Raw genomic sequence first — 17,374 nt, 5'->3', positions numbered from 1 at the left:
AAAAAAAAAAAAAAAAAAAAAAAAAGTTCAAATTTGAAGAGATAATTTAAAAACTTTAAATGATTTCCAAAAATTATTAGGAGACATTAATTGGATTCATGCAACTTTAGGCATTCCTACCTATGCTATGTCTCATCTCTTTTCTACTTTACAAGGTGATTCTAACCTTAACAGTAAATGCTCCCTGTCCAAAGAAGCATTGGAGGAACTTCCATTAATTGAGGAAAAAAATTCAGCAAGCACAAGTAGAACAAATTAATCCGATACAGCCATTACAGTTTTTAGTTTTTCCTACTAAGCATTTGCCTACAGGAGTTTATAGTTCAACAGGATGATCTGGTTGAGTGTTTTTTTTTTTTCTACCTCACAATACAACCAAAACGCTCACTCTGTACTTAGAACAAATTGCTTTGCTAGTAGGACAAACGAGGCTGCCCACAACAAAGCCAAGGGGATATGATCTAAATCAGATTATGGTTTCATTAACAAAACAACAAATTCAACAAGCCTATATTAATTCCCAAGAATGGCAAGTTAATTTGGCCAGTTGGCATTCTTGATAATCATTACCCTAAATCTAAGATATTTCAATTTCTATAATTAACATATTGGATACTGCCTTCTATTACTCAAAAAGCCCCTATTGGAGTGGCCATTACTGTTTTTACTGATGAATCTAGTAATGGAAAATCCTCATTTGCAGGACCTCAACAAGTTTTTCAAACTGACATTGCTTAAAGAGCTAATCCAACTTTAAAAACTCAAATACAAAAGTAAAAGGGAAGGGGCCGGGAATATAAGACACCGCATATGCAATTGCATTTAGCTTTATTAACATTAAAGTTTTTAAATTTACAAAAAGTACAACCCATGACTGCAGCTGAACAACACCTGACAGGACAAAAGTAAAATAAAAAGGCTGGGCAAGATATAAGATGGAGGGATGCACATACAAAGAGCTGGGAAAAAGGAAAGATAATTATATGGGGAAGAGGATTTGCTTGTGTCTCTCCAGGTGACAATCAGGTGCCTACCAAACATCTGAAGATCTATCATGAGCCACAGCGTCTAGTGGACCCACCTGTACAGTGCAAATTGAAGGTTTAAGGATGGCTTTTTTTTGCTATACTATTGCACAAGAAGGATAAGCCTTGATTTGCTTTCTCTATGCCTTTTGTTAATCAGAAAAAGCCTTCTTCTCATTACCAATGGTAACATTTACCCCACGGTAATTAACCAAAGAGGCAGAAGCTGTTACAAATGCTTCAGCAATAGCATGCCTCCCAGCTACAGCAAAATAAAAATAAAAATAAAAAAGCCTTTGCTTCTGTTTCAGTAGATTTACTAACGTAGGGGTAAGGGCATGTTTGTATTTTTGCAGGAGATGAACACACCATGTGGGTGCCCTCAAGATGTGTATGACCATGGAACAGGAGACTAGAGGGACCCATGGATCCCAACCATGGACCAGGTTCCCCCAGTATGAGCCATAAGACAGTTGAATCTGAATACAAAGATGGAACAAGGACCAACCAGAGTCATGCTGACATCAACCCCCATAACATGGTATAGATCAAGAAAACCACACAGGAAGCTGACAAACTGCTGGAGTGCCAGGGTTTTACCTTTTGCTGGGATTCAGAGGTACAACAGATGCTTAACGGACCAATGTTTTCTGACTGAATTCCTCTCTACCCTAAATACAAAAGACCCCAATAAGTAGGCAGGAATATCATTGCCCCTATTCAGCATGAAGAAGTTACAGAAGACAGACCTCCATCCTTCTGCAACCCTTAGAATTAAGGGTCCCCTTGTCAAAGGGAAAGGGGAAATATGTAAGAAGCATTCAAACCTGAGCAACTCCATTTTGAGTAAGGGCTAAAAAAATGAAGCTGGATCACCAACTGGCAATTAAGGGCTGCATAGCCTGCAACTGCCTTGCTCAATTAATTCAAAAACAAAAAGAGGACCTTTTGGATTCAAAGTTGTGTTATGTTACTCTTAAATGCCATCTGGAGGACAGAGATGAAAATCTCACCCTCGATACTGTAAAACTATAAGACCAGGTTTTTGAAGCCTTTCAGGCTCACTTGAATCTGCTCCCTGCAACTGATATTTTCAACAAGATAGCTGATGGGTTGTCTACAATCAATCCTCTTAAATGGATTAAGGCCATTGGAAGCTCTACACTTGCAGATTTTGTTCCAATAATTATGTGCTTGTGCTGTCTCCTTTTAGTCTGCAGATGCGGAAGCCACCACTGGAAAGAAAGCCACCCTCGAGAACAAGCAATGATAGCTGTGGTGGTTTTACAAAAAAGAAAAGGGGGGCATGTTGGGAGAAAAGTTGAGTGTTGGGAGAGAAGCTGAGGCAGGGCTTGCATGTCTGACATAATATAAAAAAATCTTTGAATATGTCTGGGGTCCAGGGTCTAAAATACCTTGTGGCCTTGGGAACGTGTCTAAACTTGCTGGCTCCTTGCTTCTAGCACACCCATTATCTCAAGTAGCCATATGTTTCAAAGAAAATGCTAAACCATCACAGCTATAGCTCATTCGCTTGATACATCGCTTCCTTTCAACCCCCACATCCTCACCACCTGTTTCGTTGTTTGATCACCAATAAATAGCATGGGCTCCCAGAGCTTGGAGCCTTGGCAGCCTCCATACTAGCACTGGCCCCCTGTTCCCACGTTCTCTCTTAACCTGTCTTTTCTCATTCCTTTGACTCTGCCAGACTTCATAGCCCCCATGGCCTGGTGTTGGGTCTGATCACCCCAACAAAAAGCTATTCAATCATCTCAACAGATGCAGAAAACATCTGACAAAATTCAACACACATTCATAAAACTCTCAGCAAATTAGAAACAAAGGAATTTCCTCAATTTGATACCATTAAGAAAATAAATAGGTAAGCCATGGACTGGGAAAAAATATTTGTAAAACCCATATCTAACAAGAAACTTGTAAAGGAATATATAAAATGTGTCAACTCAATAATGAAAACAAGCAATTCAATTAAAGTAAGGGGCAAAAGATTTGAACAGGCACTTCATAAGGAAGATGTTTAAAGGGCCAATAATACAACAGTGCTCATCATCATTAGATGAGCATTAGATTAATTGCAGGGAAATGCAAATTAGAACCAATAACATCCATCAAAATGTATAAAACACCAAATGGTGAAAATGAGGAGCAACTAGAACCCACATACATAGTTGGTACAAGTGTAAAATTGTGCAGCCACCTTGGGAAACAGCTACCTAGACAGATATGTCAGAGTCCAAGTAGGGTGGGGAGGGTATCTATACAGGAAGACTGGTCGGTTCCAGGTGCTGGAGCTCAAGTGAGGCAAAGAGGGCGTCTGTGCAGGGTAGAGTACTGGCAGGGTCTAGGTTTCTCACCATAGGAGAAAGGCATATACAAATAGGAAAAGGGAGAAAACCAGAATTAACCCTGTGGTATGAGACCAGAATTGGAGATATCAGTGGACACTTACAGTTTCCAACATATACAATTCATATAGAAATAAAATGTAAATGTGTTTGTATATGTATATAAATATATATATGCATATATTTGCCTAGACATACACATGCCTACACACATTCTCTAGCTTTTTTCACTGAGATGTCATGGGAGCATCTAGCATTGAGACATTGGCTTCTAAATACTTTTCTTCAGCAAAAGGATCCAGGATTCCTTGGAGAAATGACTGGTTCCAGAGATGGGATAGGAAAAATACAAAATGAGCCTGGAACATCTTGTCTTCAGGAAGTAAAAAAGGATTCAAAGAATGATGAGAACACGTCAAAAAGACACAGAGGGCCTCTCACTAGCCAAACATGGGACAATTCATACATCAATAATAATGACAACCATAGATTTTTGCCCATTGAATAAAATAGGTACCATAAGTCCATACTGATATAAATAAATGAATAGTTTATGGCCGGGCATGGTGGCTCACGCCTGTAATCCTAGCACTTTGGGAAGCCGAGGTGGGTGGATCCCTTGAGGCCAGGGGTTCCAGACAAGCCTGGCCAACATGGCAAAACCCAGTCTCTACTAAAAATACAAAAATTAGTTGGGTAGGTTGGTGCATGCCTGTAATCCAAGGTACACAGGAGGCTGAGACATGAGAATCATTTGCACCCTGGAGGCAGAGGTTCCATTGAGTCGAGATCACACCACTGCACTCCAGCCTTGGCGACAGAGAGAGACTGTCTCAAAAAAAAAAAAAAGTTTCAGGAAAACTGCATATAAAATACGTATTACAATAGGAAAAGTACCTCCATATAAAATACGTATTACAATAGGAAAAGTAACTTTACCATGGAGAAGTTGGCACACACTGCCTTAATCAAAGTGAAAACCATTAATGAAAGATCAAATGAAATTGTATACCATCTGATAGGATGAGGTATCACTTCTGTGGTATTCCTGTTCAAGATATATAACGTAAATTGAAGACATTAGACAAATCCAAATTGAGGGAGATTCTATAAAACAGCTGTCTGATAATCTTCACAGTTCCCTCATGAAGTGAAGGTAAGACTGCGGAACCATTAATATTTAAGATTGAAGGACACATGACAGTTAAAATGTAACCTGTGACTCTGCACTATATCCTTTTGCTATAAAGGACATGTTTGGAATAATAGGCAAAACCTGAATGTCAGGGTCTGATGCTTAGATGGTATTATGCATCAATGTTGATATCCTAATTTAAAAAGTTGTATTGTGGTTATTAGGAGAATGTGCTATATAACATATTTGGGGATGGTCACAGCAACTTACTCAAATGGCCCATAAAAATAAAGGTTTTTTGTTCTGTAAGTTTTCTGCAAATTTGAGATACAGTTTCCAAAAACAGTTTCAGATCCTTAACAAAATGTACATACATAAATTATGTGTGTATATATGTATGCACATATATATGCAAACACATATGTGTGTATATATATATACACACACACACCCGAGTTAATGAATCAAAATTCTCTCGGAGGCTGTATAGTTTATGTCAAAGTCTTCAAAGCATTTAATACATTTCCTTACGAAAAAAAATTGCAATGGTTCTATATTCATAAGAGTAATACTGAATAATGCTGATTGTATGCCATTTATTTTCAATATAGGAAAGGATACCACCAGCCACTCCCTGCCACTCTTCTATTTGATAACTACAAACGCTCTCTGTCAGTCAAAATAAGTCTCTGTCACTTCAGTGTATATCTTTGAATTTCCTCTTTTTTTGGGGGGGGGGGGGCACAGTCTTGCTCTTGTCGCCCAGGCTGGAGTGCAGTGGCACAATCTCGGCTCACTGCAACCTCCGCCTCCTGGGTTCAAACAACTCTCCTGCTTCAACCCCCCCAGTAGCTGGGAGTACAGGCACGTGCCACCACGCCCGGCTAATTTTTTTGTAGTTTTAGTACAGACAGGGTTTCACCATGTTAGCCAGGATGATCTCAATCTCCTGACCTCATGATCCGCCCACCTCAGCCTCCCAAAGTGCTGGGATTACAGGCATGAGCCACCGCGCCCAGCCTGAATTTCTTGTAGACATATTTTTGGTTAAGAAGGTTGTGAATCTGCTGATCTTTTATGAAATCAGGCCTACAGATGTCTACTCATGTAAAATTGAAAGATTTCCACAAATAGTGTGTATGCCAGTCAGGCATGGTGGCACATACCTGTAGTCCCAGCCACTCAAGAGGCTGAGGTGGGAGGATTGAGGCTAGGAGTTAAGAGGCTGTGGTGTGTTATGATCATGCCTGTGACCAACCCCTGCACTCCAGCCCAGGTAACACAGCAAGACCTTGTCTCTTAAAATATATACGCATATGCATGTGTGCTAGAGCTCATTAAATGTCAAGGAAGGCTCAAGCTCATCCACTCAATAAATCCACTCTCACAGCCTAATTCAGTATGACAAGCAAACAGGCCACATGATCATGTGACTTAATTTATGAGTTGTTCTAGTATGTATTTAAAGCTTTAAATCTTCTTTTCTGACTTCAAGTAAGTTGAATAACACAAAACGTATTAACCATAAGAAGAAAGACTGGTACATTAGACTATCAAAATTAGAAATCTCCACTCATCAAAAGAAAATGAATGGGAAGCTCTAGCATGGGAAAAATACAACACACATCTGACAAAGAATTTTTATGTAGGTTATATAAAAAACTCCTACAAAGAGAAGATAAAAAGAACTCAAGTTTTAAACAGGCAAAAGACTTGAACAACTACTTCAAAACAAGCTTCAAAAAATAAGCCTTGAAAATGTTGACTACAGTATCTTAAAATTGTGAATGAATATCTCATAGAATAAAGCACTGGGATGTAAGATTTTTTTTTAATGGACAAGACTACATATTGTTTTGAGATATATAAAAAACATGTTTTCGTGCATACTATACAAGTTTAAACTGGCTGAGACTCCTATTCACTGAAAATCTGTATCACCTAAGAAATATAAACAGTCATTATCAACTGTTAGTGATTCAACTTTGAGACCAAAATTTCCTGCTCTTCCGTTTTAAGTTTTAGATAAGCTTAACTGAAGAATATTCTAGTATCACTTATCTATGTAAAACAGAATTTTCTGGAATTCATAAGACAAAATACAGAAATAAACTTGGTGTTCAGGAAGATGTAAGACTAAAACTGTCATTCACAGCTCCCAATTTCAAAATTCTGTGTTCATTAAAATAGGTTCATTGTTCTCACTGAATTTATAATCTCTAAAGGCTTTGTGGCAAATAAATGCTATCAATGTGAACTTACAAATTTGAGTTGATAAATGCTGCTTTTATCAATGTTTTATTTGATATAATATGACTTAATTTGATAAAATGTTCCACTGCTTTAAAATACTTGAAAAAATAAGCTGGATTTAAGAACTGCTAGGCATTTTACCGAGACCAAGAACTACACAGATCTTGTGAAAATGACATATTCACCATGATACTGGCTAACTGCTCAGGAACACTGAGTAAGATAAATCACTGAGATCACTGTTCAACAAATACATACAGTACTTATCCCTATAACATTTGGCACAGCATATTTTATTGCAACACTTACCGGTGCTACTATTTTTCCTGTCTGTCCAACTTGCATGTCATTGGGAACAAAGCCAGCATCAACAGCAGCACGGGAAGCACCAACTAACAGGAAAAAATATTTGTCATTTTTTTCAAGCTCTACTATTCAGCTAGTTAGGATATTCCCTGATAACTGCAAACAAAGACAGTGATTTAGAATTCTAAGTACTAGTATATTTTATACAGAAAACTTCAAGGAAAAACTTCTTTTTACACCCAAGTATTTCAGATTTTAATTTGGGCTTAACTCTTCTGCATGCTTTATCAAAAAGGCATTCATAAACTTTACACTATAATGTTTAGAATGTCATTATATAATGCTCCTTTAAGTAACAACTTCACAAGTTTTGAAGAAAGGTCTTACAATATTACCTATTGTAATACTATAAAGAGAAGATACTGGATAAAGAGTTACAAATAACAAGATGAAGGTTTAACCAATATTTGCTATCAAATTAATAAATAAAATTTAACTGGCTTTCTATTTTCATTCAACAGGAGTCAACAATGAGCCCTATACTTGGAGTAAAACAACCCCTTCCCCAGCAGGAGTCAAGAATGAGCCTCAGGCCTCTTCATCTCAAGCTGAAAAGGACAGAGGGAGCCATAGACAATACAACTGACCACCTCCAAACACGCACAGCCTCACCACCACTATCTTGAGTCAGCCGGGACTAATTACACCCTGCCCTTCATTTATGTCTGTCCCCACAAGTCCCAAACTCAAAGGTTATCCTTCATAACCTATACACTGATCCCCATAATGCTCTGCATGCTCCCTAACCTGCACCCACCTCCCATATTCCTGACCCTTACACTGTTATTTTGGAATACAGAGCCCAATATCAGCAAAACTTGAGTTATATTAAGTTTTATTGAAATGTAAGTTTTAGAACTTAAAACTTTAAGTTTATTAAAACTCAGGTTTTATTTACCTAATAAAACTTAACTTTAAATTGGCTCCGTCTGAAATTAATATAGCTATTCCTGCTTTCTTTCAATTGGCACCACCATGGTATATCTTTCTACACTCATTTACTTTATATGTATATGTATTTTTATATTTAAAGTGGGTTTCTTGTAGACACCATATAGTTGGGTCTTACTTTTTCATCCACTATGACAATCTTTATCGTTAATTGGTGCATTTACACTACTGATGTTGAAAGTAAAGACTGACATAGTTGGATTAATATCTACCATATTTGTAACGGCTATTTGCTGCCCTTCTTCTTTTTTCCTATTTTTGTCTTCCACCAACTGAGCATTTTAAATAATTCCATTTTGTCTCTTTTCTTAGCTATTAGTTGTATTTTTGTTTTACTTTAGTGGTGGTCCTAGAGTTTACAATATTCATTTACAACTAATCCAAGTCCACTTTCAAATAACACTTTACTACTTCACAGGTGGTACAAATACCATTAAATAACAAGATAATCCTAATCCCTATCTCCTGTTTCTTACATTGTGATTCATTTCACTCATATATGAGCACATAATTGTATTACACGAGCATATGTAATTGAATATAATGTTATTATTTTAAACAAACTGTAACCTATTAGATCAATTAAGAAAACTAAAACTTATTTTACCTTCACTCATTCCCTCTTCAATGCTCTCACTCGCTTTATATACATCAGAGTTTTTGACCTCTACCATTTCCTTCTCTCTAGAAGAACTTTTAACATTTCTTGCAAGTCTATGACATATTCTGCCAATTTTTGTCTGAGAAAGTCTTTATTTCTCTTTCATTTTTAAAGGATAATTTCACAGGGTATAAAATCCTATGTTGGTGGGTGTTTTCTCTCAGCACTTTAAACATTTTACTACACTCTCTTCTTGCTTGCATGGTTTCTGAAAAGAGATCGGATGTAATTATTATCTTTGCTCTTTATAGGTATGGTTGATTTTCCCCTCTGGCTTCTTTCAGTATTTGTTCTTTATTTTTGATTTTCTGTAGTTTGCAAATAATAGGCATAGGTGAAGTTCTTCTGGCATTTATATTTGGTGTTCTCTGAGCTTCCTAGATCTGTGGATTGGTATCTGACATTAATGTGGGGAAATCCTCAGTCAGATATTGCTTCTGCTCCTTTCTCTCCTCTTCTAGTATTCCCATTACACGTTATACTCTTAGTAGCTGTTCCACAATTGTTAGATATTACAGTTCAGGTTTTCTGTTTTTTTTTCTTCTTCTTCTGGTTCTTTTTCTCTTCGTTTTTCAGTTCTGGAGGTTTCTACTGAGATCCTAGAGCTCAGAGATTCTTTCCTCAGCCATATCCAGTCTACTAAGAAGTCCTTAAAAGGTATTCTTCATTTCTGCTACAATGTTTTTTATCTCTAGCATTTCTGTTTCTTTCTTGGATTTCTAGCCCTCTGCTTATATTGCACATCTTACTTGCTCTTGATTCATTAGAGACCTTAGCATACTAATCCCAGTTTTAAATTTCCAGCCTGATTATTCTAGTTGAGTCTGGTTCTGATGCTTTCTCTGTCTCTTCAAACTGTCTTTTATGTTTTAGTATATCTCGCAATATTTTCTTCATAGATACACGGGTAAAAGGAAGAGCTATCATTAAGCCTTTATTACATGGTGGTAAGGTGCTGGGGGAAAGGAAGCATTCTACAGTCCTATGTTGAGGTCTTGGTCTTTTACTAAGACCATACCTCAATAAGACCATATTGGGACTGAACTTTACACATGCTTCTCAGTTCCTCTCTCTCCCTTAGGTGGGACAGGATGGCTAGAATGGCTGAAGTTGACTATTTACTTTTCCTCACGTCAGTTAGGCTCTGATAAAGCCCCAGGAAATTAATCTCTGGTTAAACAGTTCCTCCTGAAGGAGGTCAGACTTTGTTAAGAAGAGCAGAATGTTCTGGCATATTTTAAAGTAGTTCCCTTTCACCTCCCCTTATCGGAAGCATGAGGTGATTTTTCTCTAATTTTCACCATGAGGAAGAGTTCCTGAAATGTTGGGAGCCCACACTGGATACCCCTAGAGTTTTTTGTCAAAAAAACAAAAATCCAGAGTCTCACTCTGTTGCCCAGGCTGGAGAATATTGGTACGATCTTGGCTCACTGCAACCTCCATCTCCAGGGTTCAAGTGATTCTTCTGCCCCAGCCTCCCAACCAACTGAGACTACAGGTGCATGCTGCCACGCCCGACTAATTTTTGTATTTTTAGTAGAGATGGGGTTTCACCATATTGGCCAGGCTGGTCTCGAACTCCTGGCCTCAAGTGATCTGCCCACCTCGGCCTCCCAAAGTGCTGGGATTACAGACATGAGCCACCGTGCCCGGCCCACCTGGAGTTTTTAACATGGAACCTCCAGCAATTCATCAACAAGACTTCAGGTTCCCCTACCCCACCACCAGCTCCTGTGGAGGTTGCCACTTTGGATTTCTGCTCTGGGAAGTTGTGATTATCTGTGTTTGCTTGTTGGTTTCTCCAGTTTGGGGGACAGCAGTTTGCCATGCAACCTCACTTCTCCTATGGATGTAAGATGAGTTTTGATTCTTCGGTTTGTTCAGTTTTTCACTTGTTGTTAGGACAGAATGGTGACTTCCAAGCTTCTTATATGCCAGACTGGAAACCAAAAGACCTATATTAGTCTTATCTTAATTCCTGGAGATTTCAACCCTTGGAGATTTGAACAACTCTCCTCCAGTGAGCTTGCCCACCACTCTACCTCAGCCACACCCATGATCATATCCTAGACATTTTCTTTACCAAGATTGCTCAATACTCTCAATTTTCAGCGTCTTTCTGACCTCCTCTTTCTAGCTGACGTTCACCTCCAACATTCCTCTGATCCCACAGTAATCTACAATTCTATTCACTCTCCCCCATTGTCCTGTTGTTTTTGCCCACTTCAAATTCTATGATCAATCATTCTAATCATTCCTTTGCTATGCCTTCAACTTCCTTACTCTCCTATCACCACACACTCAGAAAAACCTCCATCTCTGGCTGATTAAGCAACCTTTCCACTTTTTCCATATCTCTTCTCCTGCAGTTCAGCATCACTGGAGAAAAATATCAAATATCCAACCATGTGAAGTATATTTTCCTCTAAATAAATAAGCCTTAATTCCTGGCAGTTATACTAAGTTCCCCTAGTCCTTTCATTAGCCCACTGTTTCCTAAACCATAATTTCATATATTTTCTTCTCTCTTCAAACTTCCTATACCTCTACAGCATCCTCATTCTCAGCTGATGACTTTGCTTCTAATTCACTAAAAAAAAATTGAAAGGATCAAAAGAGAATTTCCACATGCTCCGAGTAACACATCTACCCACCACCTGCAGCTATGTCCACATTCTCTCTTGTCTACTCAAGGACATCACTCCAGTAATTCTGACTTTTCCCTCAGGGGAGAATTACTGGAGTGATGTCCTTGAGTGAAATGAAAAGTATGTGAAGGGGAAAAGTATGACTACTTTTCCCTCTCCTGGAGCATTCCCATAAGCACAGAAGCATGTTATTACCTGTCCCAGCTTTATGAAGTCCCTCTGTTGGCCAGACTCCTCTTTCAGCTACCATCCATTTCCCTGCTTCCCTATATAGCAAAATCCCTCAAAAAAGTTATCTGTATTCACTGTCTCCAACTCCAGGCCTCCCATTCTATCTCTAAAAACCTTTTCATTAAAATATAACCTACATACAGAAAAAGACAAACGTGCTGCTCCAGAGCATTATCATACAGTGAACACAACCATGTAACCACTACCTATGACTAGCCTTTTATTTTTTATTTTCTTTTCTTAGACATGGTCTTGTTCTGTCACCCAGGCTGGAGTGCAGTGGCACAATCACAGCTCGCTGCAGCCTTAACCTCCTGGGCTTAAGTGATTTCTCCTGCTTCAGCCTCCCAAGCAGCTGGGACCACAGATGCATACCACCATGCCTGGCTAATTTTGATATTGTTTGTAGAGACGGGGTTTTGCCATGTTGCCCAGGCTGGTCGCAAACTCCTAGGCTTAAGTAATCCTCCCACTTTGGCCTCCCAAAGTATTGGGATTACAGGTACAAGTCACTGCACCTGGCAGGACTATTCTTTTAAACCCACTCTAATGAGACTTTTGCTTCCATCACTCCACTGAAACTGCTTAAAGTGGCCAATGATGTCTAAGTGGTTCAATCCAATAGTCACTCTTCAGTCTTTACCATCCTTGACCTGTTAGAAGTGTGTGTCATAGTTGATCAATTTTTTCCTCCTCAATGAAACACTCCACATGGGTTCCAAAACATAGCCTCCGCCCTGGTTGTCTAGACTAACTTACTACTCCTTTTTGGTCTTCTTTCTCCTTTTCTCTCTTAGCTCTTAATCATACAGTGTTTATGGCTCAGTCCTGAGACTTTTTTTTTTTTTTTTTTTCCTTAAGAGACAAAGTCTCGGCCGGGCGCGGTGGCTTAAGCCTGTAATCCCAGCACTTTGGGAGGCTGAGATGCGCGAATCACGAGGTCAGGATATCGAGACCATCCTGGCTAACCCAGTGAAACCCCGTCTCTACTAAAAAATACAAAAAAAAAAACTAGCCGGGCGAGGTGGCGGGCGCCTGTAGTCCCAGCTACTCGGGAGGCTGAGGCAGGAGAATGGCGTAAACCCGGGAGGCGGAGCTTGCAGTGAGCTGAGATCCGGCCACTGCACTCCAGCCCGGGAGACAGAGCGAGACTCCGTCTCAAAAAAAAAAAAAAAAAGAGACGAAGTCTCATTCTGTTGCCCAGGCTGTAATGCAGTAGCTATTCACAGGCACAGTCATAACACAATACAGCCTCAAACTCCTGGGCTCAAGAGATCCTCCTGCCTTAGCCTCCTGAGTAGTGGGGACTACAGGCTCATACCACTGCACCTAGCCTGGGACCTCTTTTTTATCTATACTCCCTCCCTTGGTAATTTCATCCAGTCTCATGGCTTTCAATATCATCCAAATGAACTGATTCCCAAATACGTATCTCTAGCCCAAACTTCTCCATAGAACTCCACACTCCTATACCAACTGCTTAATTGACATCTCTACTCAGTGTCTGTTATTAGACATCTCAAAAATTAACATGCCCAAAACTAAACTCCTGATCTGTCCCTGGAAACTGCTTCACTCGAGATATTCCTTATCTCAGCTAACTGTAACTCCATCCTACCACTCGCCAGGACAAATACTTTCTCTCATAATCCACATCCAATCTGTCAGGAAATCCTTTATCTCTACCTTCAAATATATATCTCAAAACTGACAATTTCTCCCCACATCAACTGCAGCTACCCTGGTCCAAACCATGAGTATCTCTCACCTACACGACTGATATAGCCTGTTAAATGATCTCCCCATTACTGTACTTACCCCCTACAGCTTATTTTTAAAACTGCAGCCAAAGCGATCCTTTAAAAATGTGTTAGATCATGTCATTCTTCTGCTCAAACCTTGAAATGGCTCCCCATTTCATTCAGAGAAAAGTAATCTCTTTATAATGTCCTATAAGGCCCTGTGCGATCTGTCTCGTGTTGCCTCCCAGTTTTATCTCTTACTACTCTCTCTTTTGCACTTTCCATTCCAACATTGGCCTTCTTCCTATTTGTCAAATAGGCCAGATGTGTTCCTGCCTTAGACAGGCTCTCTGCACTTTACTGGTTGCTCTGGTCTGGAGCACTCTCCCCTAGATCTCCTCATGGGTCGCTTCCTCACCTCCTTCAAACCTTTGTTCAGGTGTCTCCTTTTTTTTTTTTTTTTTTTTTAGAGTGTCTCTGTCACCCAGGCCAGAGTGCAGTGGCACAATCTTAGCTCACTGCAACCTCCACCTCACAGTTCAAGCGATCCTCCCACCTCAGCCACCTGAGTAGCCAAGACTACAGGTGTGTGCCACCACACCCAGCTAATTTTTGTATTTAGTAGAGGTGGGGTTTCAACATGTGGGCCAGGCTGGTCTTGAACTCCTGACCTCAAGTAATCTGCTCACCTAGCTAATTTTTGTATTTTTAGTAGAGGTGGGGTTTCACCATGTGGGCCAAACTGGTCTTGAACTCCTGGTCGCAACTGATCCACCCATCTTGGCCTCCCAAACTGCTGGGATTCCAGGCACGAGCCACCACACCAAGCCAAATGTCTCTTTCTCATTAAGGCCAAATCTGGCTACCTTATTTTAAACTTCAATCTTGCCCTCCAATTCTCACCCCCATTACCCATTCTATTAGTCTCCCTAACACTTACGACCCTCTTTTTTTTCTTTTTTTTGAGACAGAGTCTCGCCCTGTTGCCCAGGCTGGGGTGCAGTGACATGATTTCTGCTCACTGCAACCTCTGCCTCCCAGGTTCAAGCGTTTCTCCTGCCTTAGTCTCCCAAGCAGCTGGGACTATAGGCACGCACCACCATGCCCAGCTAAGTTTTGTATCTTTTAGTAGAGACGGGGTTTCTCCATGTTGGCCAGGCTGGTCTCAAACTCCTGACCTCAGGTGACTACAGGAGTAAGCCACCACACCTGGCCCATATTATATTATTTACTAATTTACTGTGTTAGTGTCTGTAGTAGGCAAGAAAATGGCCCCTCCAAAGATATATTCACGTCCTAATCCCCAGAACCTGTGAATATTACCTACGTGGCAGCAGATATGATATAAAGCTAAGGATCTTGAGAGGGAGTTTATCCTGGATTATCTACGTGGGCCCTAAATGCCATTACACGTATCTTTTTTGTTTTTGAGACGGAGTCCCGCTCTGTTACCCAGGCTGGAGTACAGTGGCACAATCTCAGCTCACTGTAACCTCCGCCTTCTGGGTTCAAGGAATTCTCCTGCCTCAGCCTCACAAGTAGCTGGGATTACAGGTGTGTGCCGCCACACCAAACTAATTTTTATATTTTTGGTACAGACGGGGTTTCACCATGTTGGCCAGGCTAATCTCGAACTCTGGACCTCAGGTGATCCGCCCACCTTGGCCTCCCAAAGTGCTGGGATTACAGGCATGAGGCACTGCGCCCGGCATGTATCCTTATAAGAGGGACACAGAAGGAGACTGAATGCAGTCCCACAGAGAATATGATACGAAGACAGAGGCAGAAGTTGTAGTGATGTGGCCACAAGCCCAGGAATATCAGAGTACCCACCAGAAGCTGGAAGAGGAAAATAACAGATTATCTCCTAGAGCCCCCAGAGGGAGTATGGCCCCTGTTAACACTTCAACACACCTCTGGCCTCCAAAGCTGTGAGAGAAAAACTTTGTTGCTTTAAGCTACCAAGTTTGTAGTAACTTATTACTGTAGCCAAAATAAACTAATAGCACCTAAAATAGTACCTGGAATATGGCAGACACTTGATAAATACTTGTTCAAAGAAAGAATGAATGAAAATAAACCCTGAAGTACTACCATCTGATTATACAGTGTCTATATAATGCCTTTATTCTGACAAAACTATTACTGTTTCTATGGGTACATGTAATAGAAATTTGGGTTATGTAATAGAAATGCACAGAAAACCACAGAAAGTTACAGGAAAACCCTGGAAAGTTATATGTAAAAACTCTTAAAAGGATAGTGAGATGATAGAATTGGGACATTTTAACATATATTCATCGTAGTGATTGTATAATTCAAAAATAATCAAATGTCTTTAAAAGATTTTTTTTCAAAACAGGGTCTCAATTATGTTGCCTAGGCTGGTCTCAAACTCTTAGGCTCAAGCAATCCTCCTAACTTAGCCTCCCAAGTATCTGGGATTACAGACACATGCTACCACGCCTGGCTTAAATTTTTTTGGTTTTTCAAAAAAATCACTCTCTTCTCATCAATGCACTTTTAGCAATAGGTTCTACCTTACCTATAAATGGTTAACTCCAGTTTTAAGTTTTTAACTACGAACTTAAAAGCTTTAAACGTATTTCTATTTGTATAAGATTAAGACCACCAAAAAAAGATGAAAAACCAGGGTGTTCCTGAATCTGAAGTTGGCACTGAAACTAACATTTCATTATTTTGTCTTTTATTATTATTTTTGAGACAGGATCTCACTCTGTTACCCAGGCTGGAATGTAGTGGCACAACCAGTGCACTGCTGCCTCTCCCTCTCAAGCTCAAGCAATCCTCCCACCTTAGCCTCCCAAGTACCTGGGACTACAAGCACACACCAATATGCCTGGCTAATTTTTAAATTTTGTAGAGATGGGGTCTCACTACATTGCTAGGGCTGGTCTCAAATTCCTGGGTTCAAGCAATGCTCCTGCCTCAGCCTCCTAAAGTGGTAGGATTACAGATGAGCATTACTGTGCCTGGCCCATTTCATTATTTTTAAAGTGAAGAAAAAAACCTACTAAGATCAGGCAAATATAAGGGATAGTAGGAGGCCTTCTCCTCACTGAATGTTATATACCATTTACTTGGAGGCTTAAGAAAAACTGGTTCAAAGAGAAAACTGAAAATCCGGAAAGTAAAATAATTTGTAGGGTTGAAAGACTTATACAAAAGGAAATAATGAAGAAAAAATATTTCCAACAAAGAGGGAATATCTTTCTACTAAGGAAAATAACTTTACCTGCAGCATGTAGTTGATCTGCTAAGTCATATAACAACTTAAAGTTCTCGCCACTCTTCAAGCCTCGACCTCATTTAAAAGATGAAAAAAAAAAAAACAAAACAAAAAAATTAGGCAAACATCAAACTCATTCTAGAATAATTTTGCTATTTTATATACTGGAGTAAATTTTCATATTATGTAACTGCCATATTAAGCATGTCACCTCCTCTATAAAACCTTTTCTGACCTCTCCTATCACACTCCTACACTTCTATAAAGGATTCAACACTACTATAATTAACTAGTTAACTAATTATGTAATTAATATGAGTTTTTTTTCCCACTAGAATAAAAACTCTATAATTTCAGGATCTATATCTATCTTGGTCACTGCCATATGTGCAATATTTAGCAAAACTCTACATATAATAGATGTTCAATAAATTTCTCTGAATGACTGCATAAAGTTATTATTTGAATGGGAGTCATTTCAAGGACTTTAAACTCGAGAGGAAGAGCATTCTGCCTTTTCATCTGTTTCTCCAGCACCTGGCAATAAGCTTGTCATAGAACAGATAACCAATATACATTTATTGAATAAATAAGTGAATAAACAAGTCAGGGCCTGGTGCTTTTTGCTGTATAAAATACGAAATTATTATTATTATTATTATTATTATTATTACTTAGACGGAGTTTCACTCTTGTTGCCCAGGCTGGAATGCAATGGCATGATCTCGGCTCACTGCAATCTC

At 39.4% G+C, this 17,374-nt stretch overlaps 1 protein-coding gene across 1 annotated transcript in view; it reads right to left on the bottom strand.

The window, feature by feature from the left end:
* Window positions 1-17,374, bottom strand: part of ETFA (electron transfer flavoprotein subunit alpha) — a 112,914-nt gene that overhangs the window by 66,463 nt on the left and 29,077 nt on the right. The window contains exons 8-9 of the mRNA XM_017858022.1: window positions 16,638-16,706; window positions 7,092-7,174 (exon numbers count right to left, since the gene is read on the bottom strand). Coding sequence (XP_017713511.1) covers window positions 7,092-7,174; window positions 16,638-16,706 — 152 coding nt within the window. The remainder of the gene's footprint in view (window positions 1-7,091; window positions 7,175-16,637; window positions 16,707-17,374) is intronic.

This window comes from Rhinopithecus bieti, unplaced genomic scaffold (assembly GCF_001698545.2).
Source record: "Rhinopithecus bieti isolate Rb0 unplaced genomic scaffold, ASM169854v2 scaffold_47256, whole genome shotgun sequence".
Classification (NCBI taxonomy): Eukaryota; Metazoa; Chordata; class Mammalia; order Primates; family Cercopithecidae; genus Rhinopithecus; species Rhinopithecus bieti.
The sequence above is the reverse complement of the archived record's forward strand: the minus strand, read 5'-3'. Positions and strand labels throughout refer to the sequence as shown.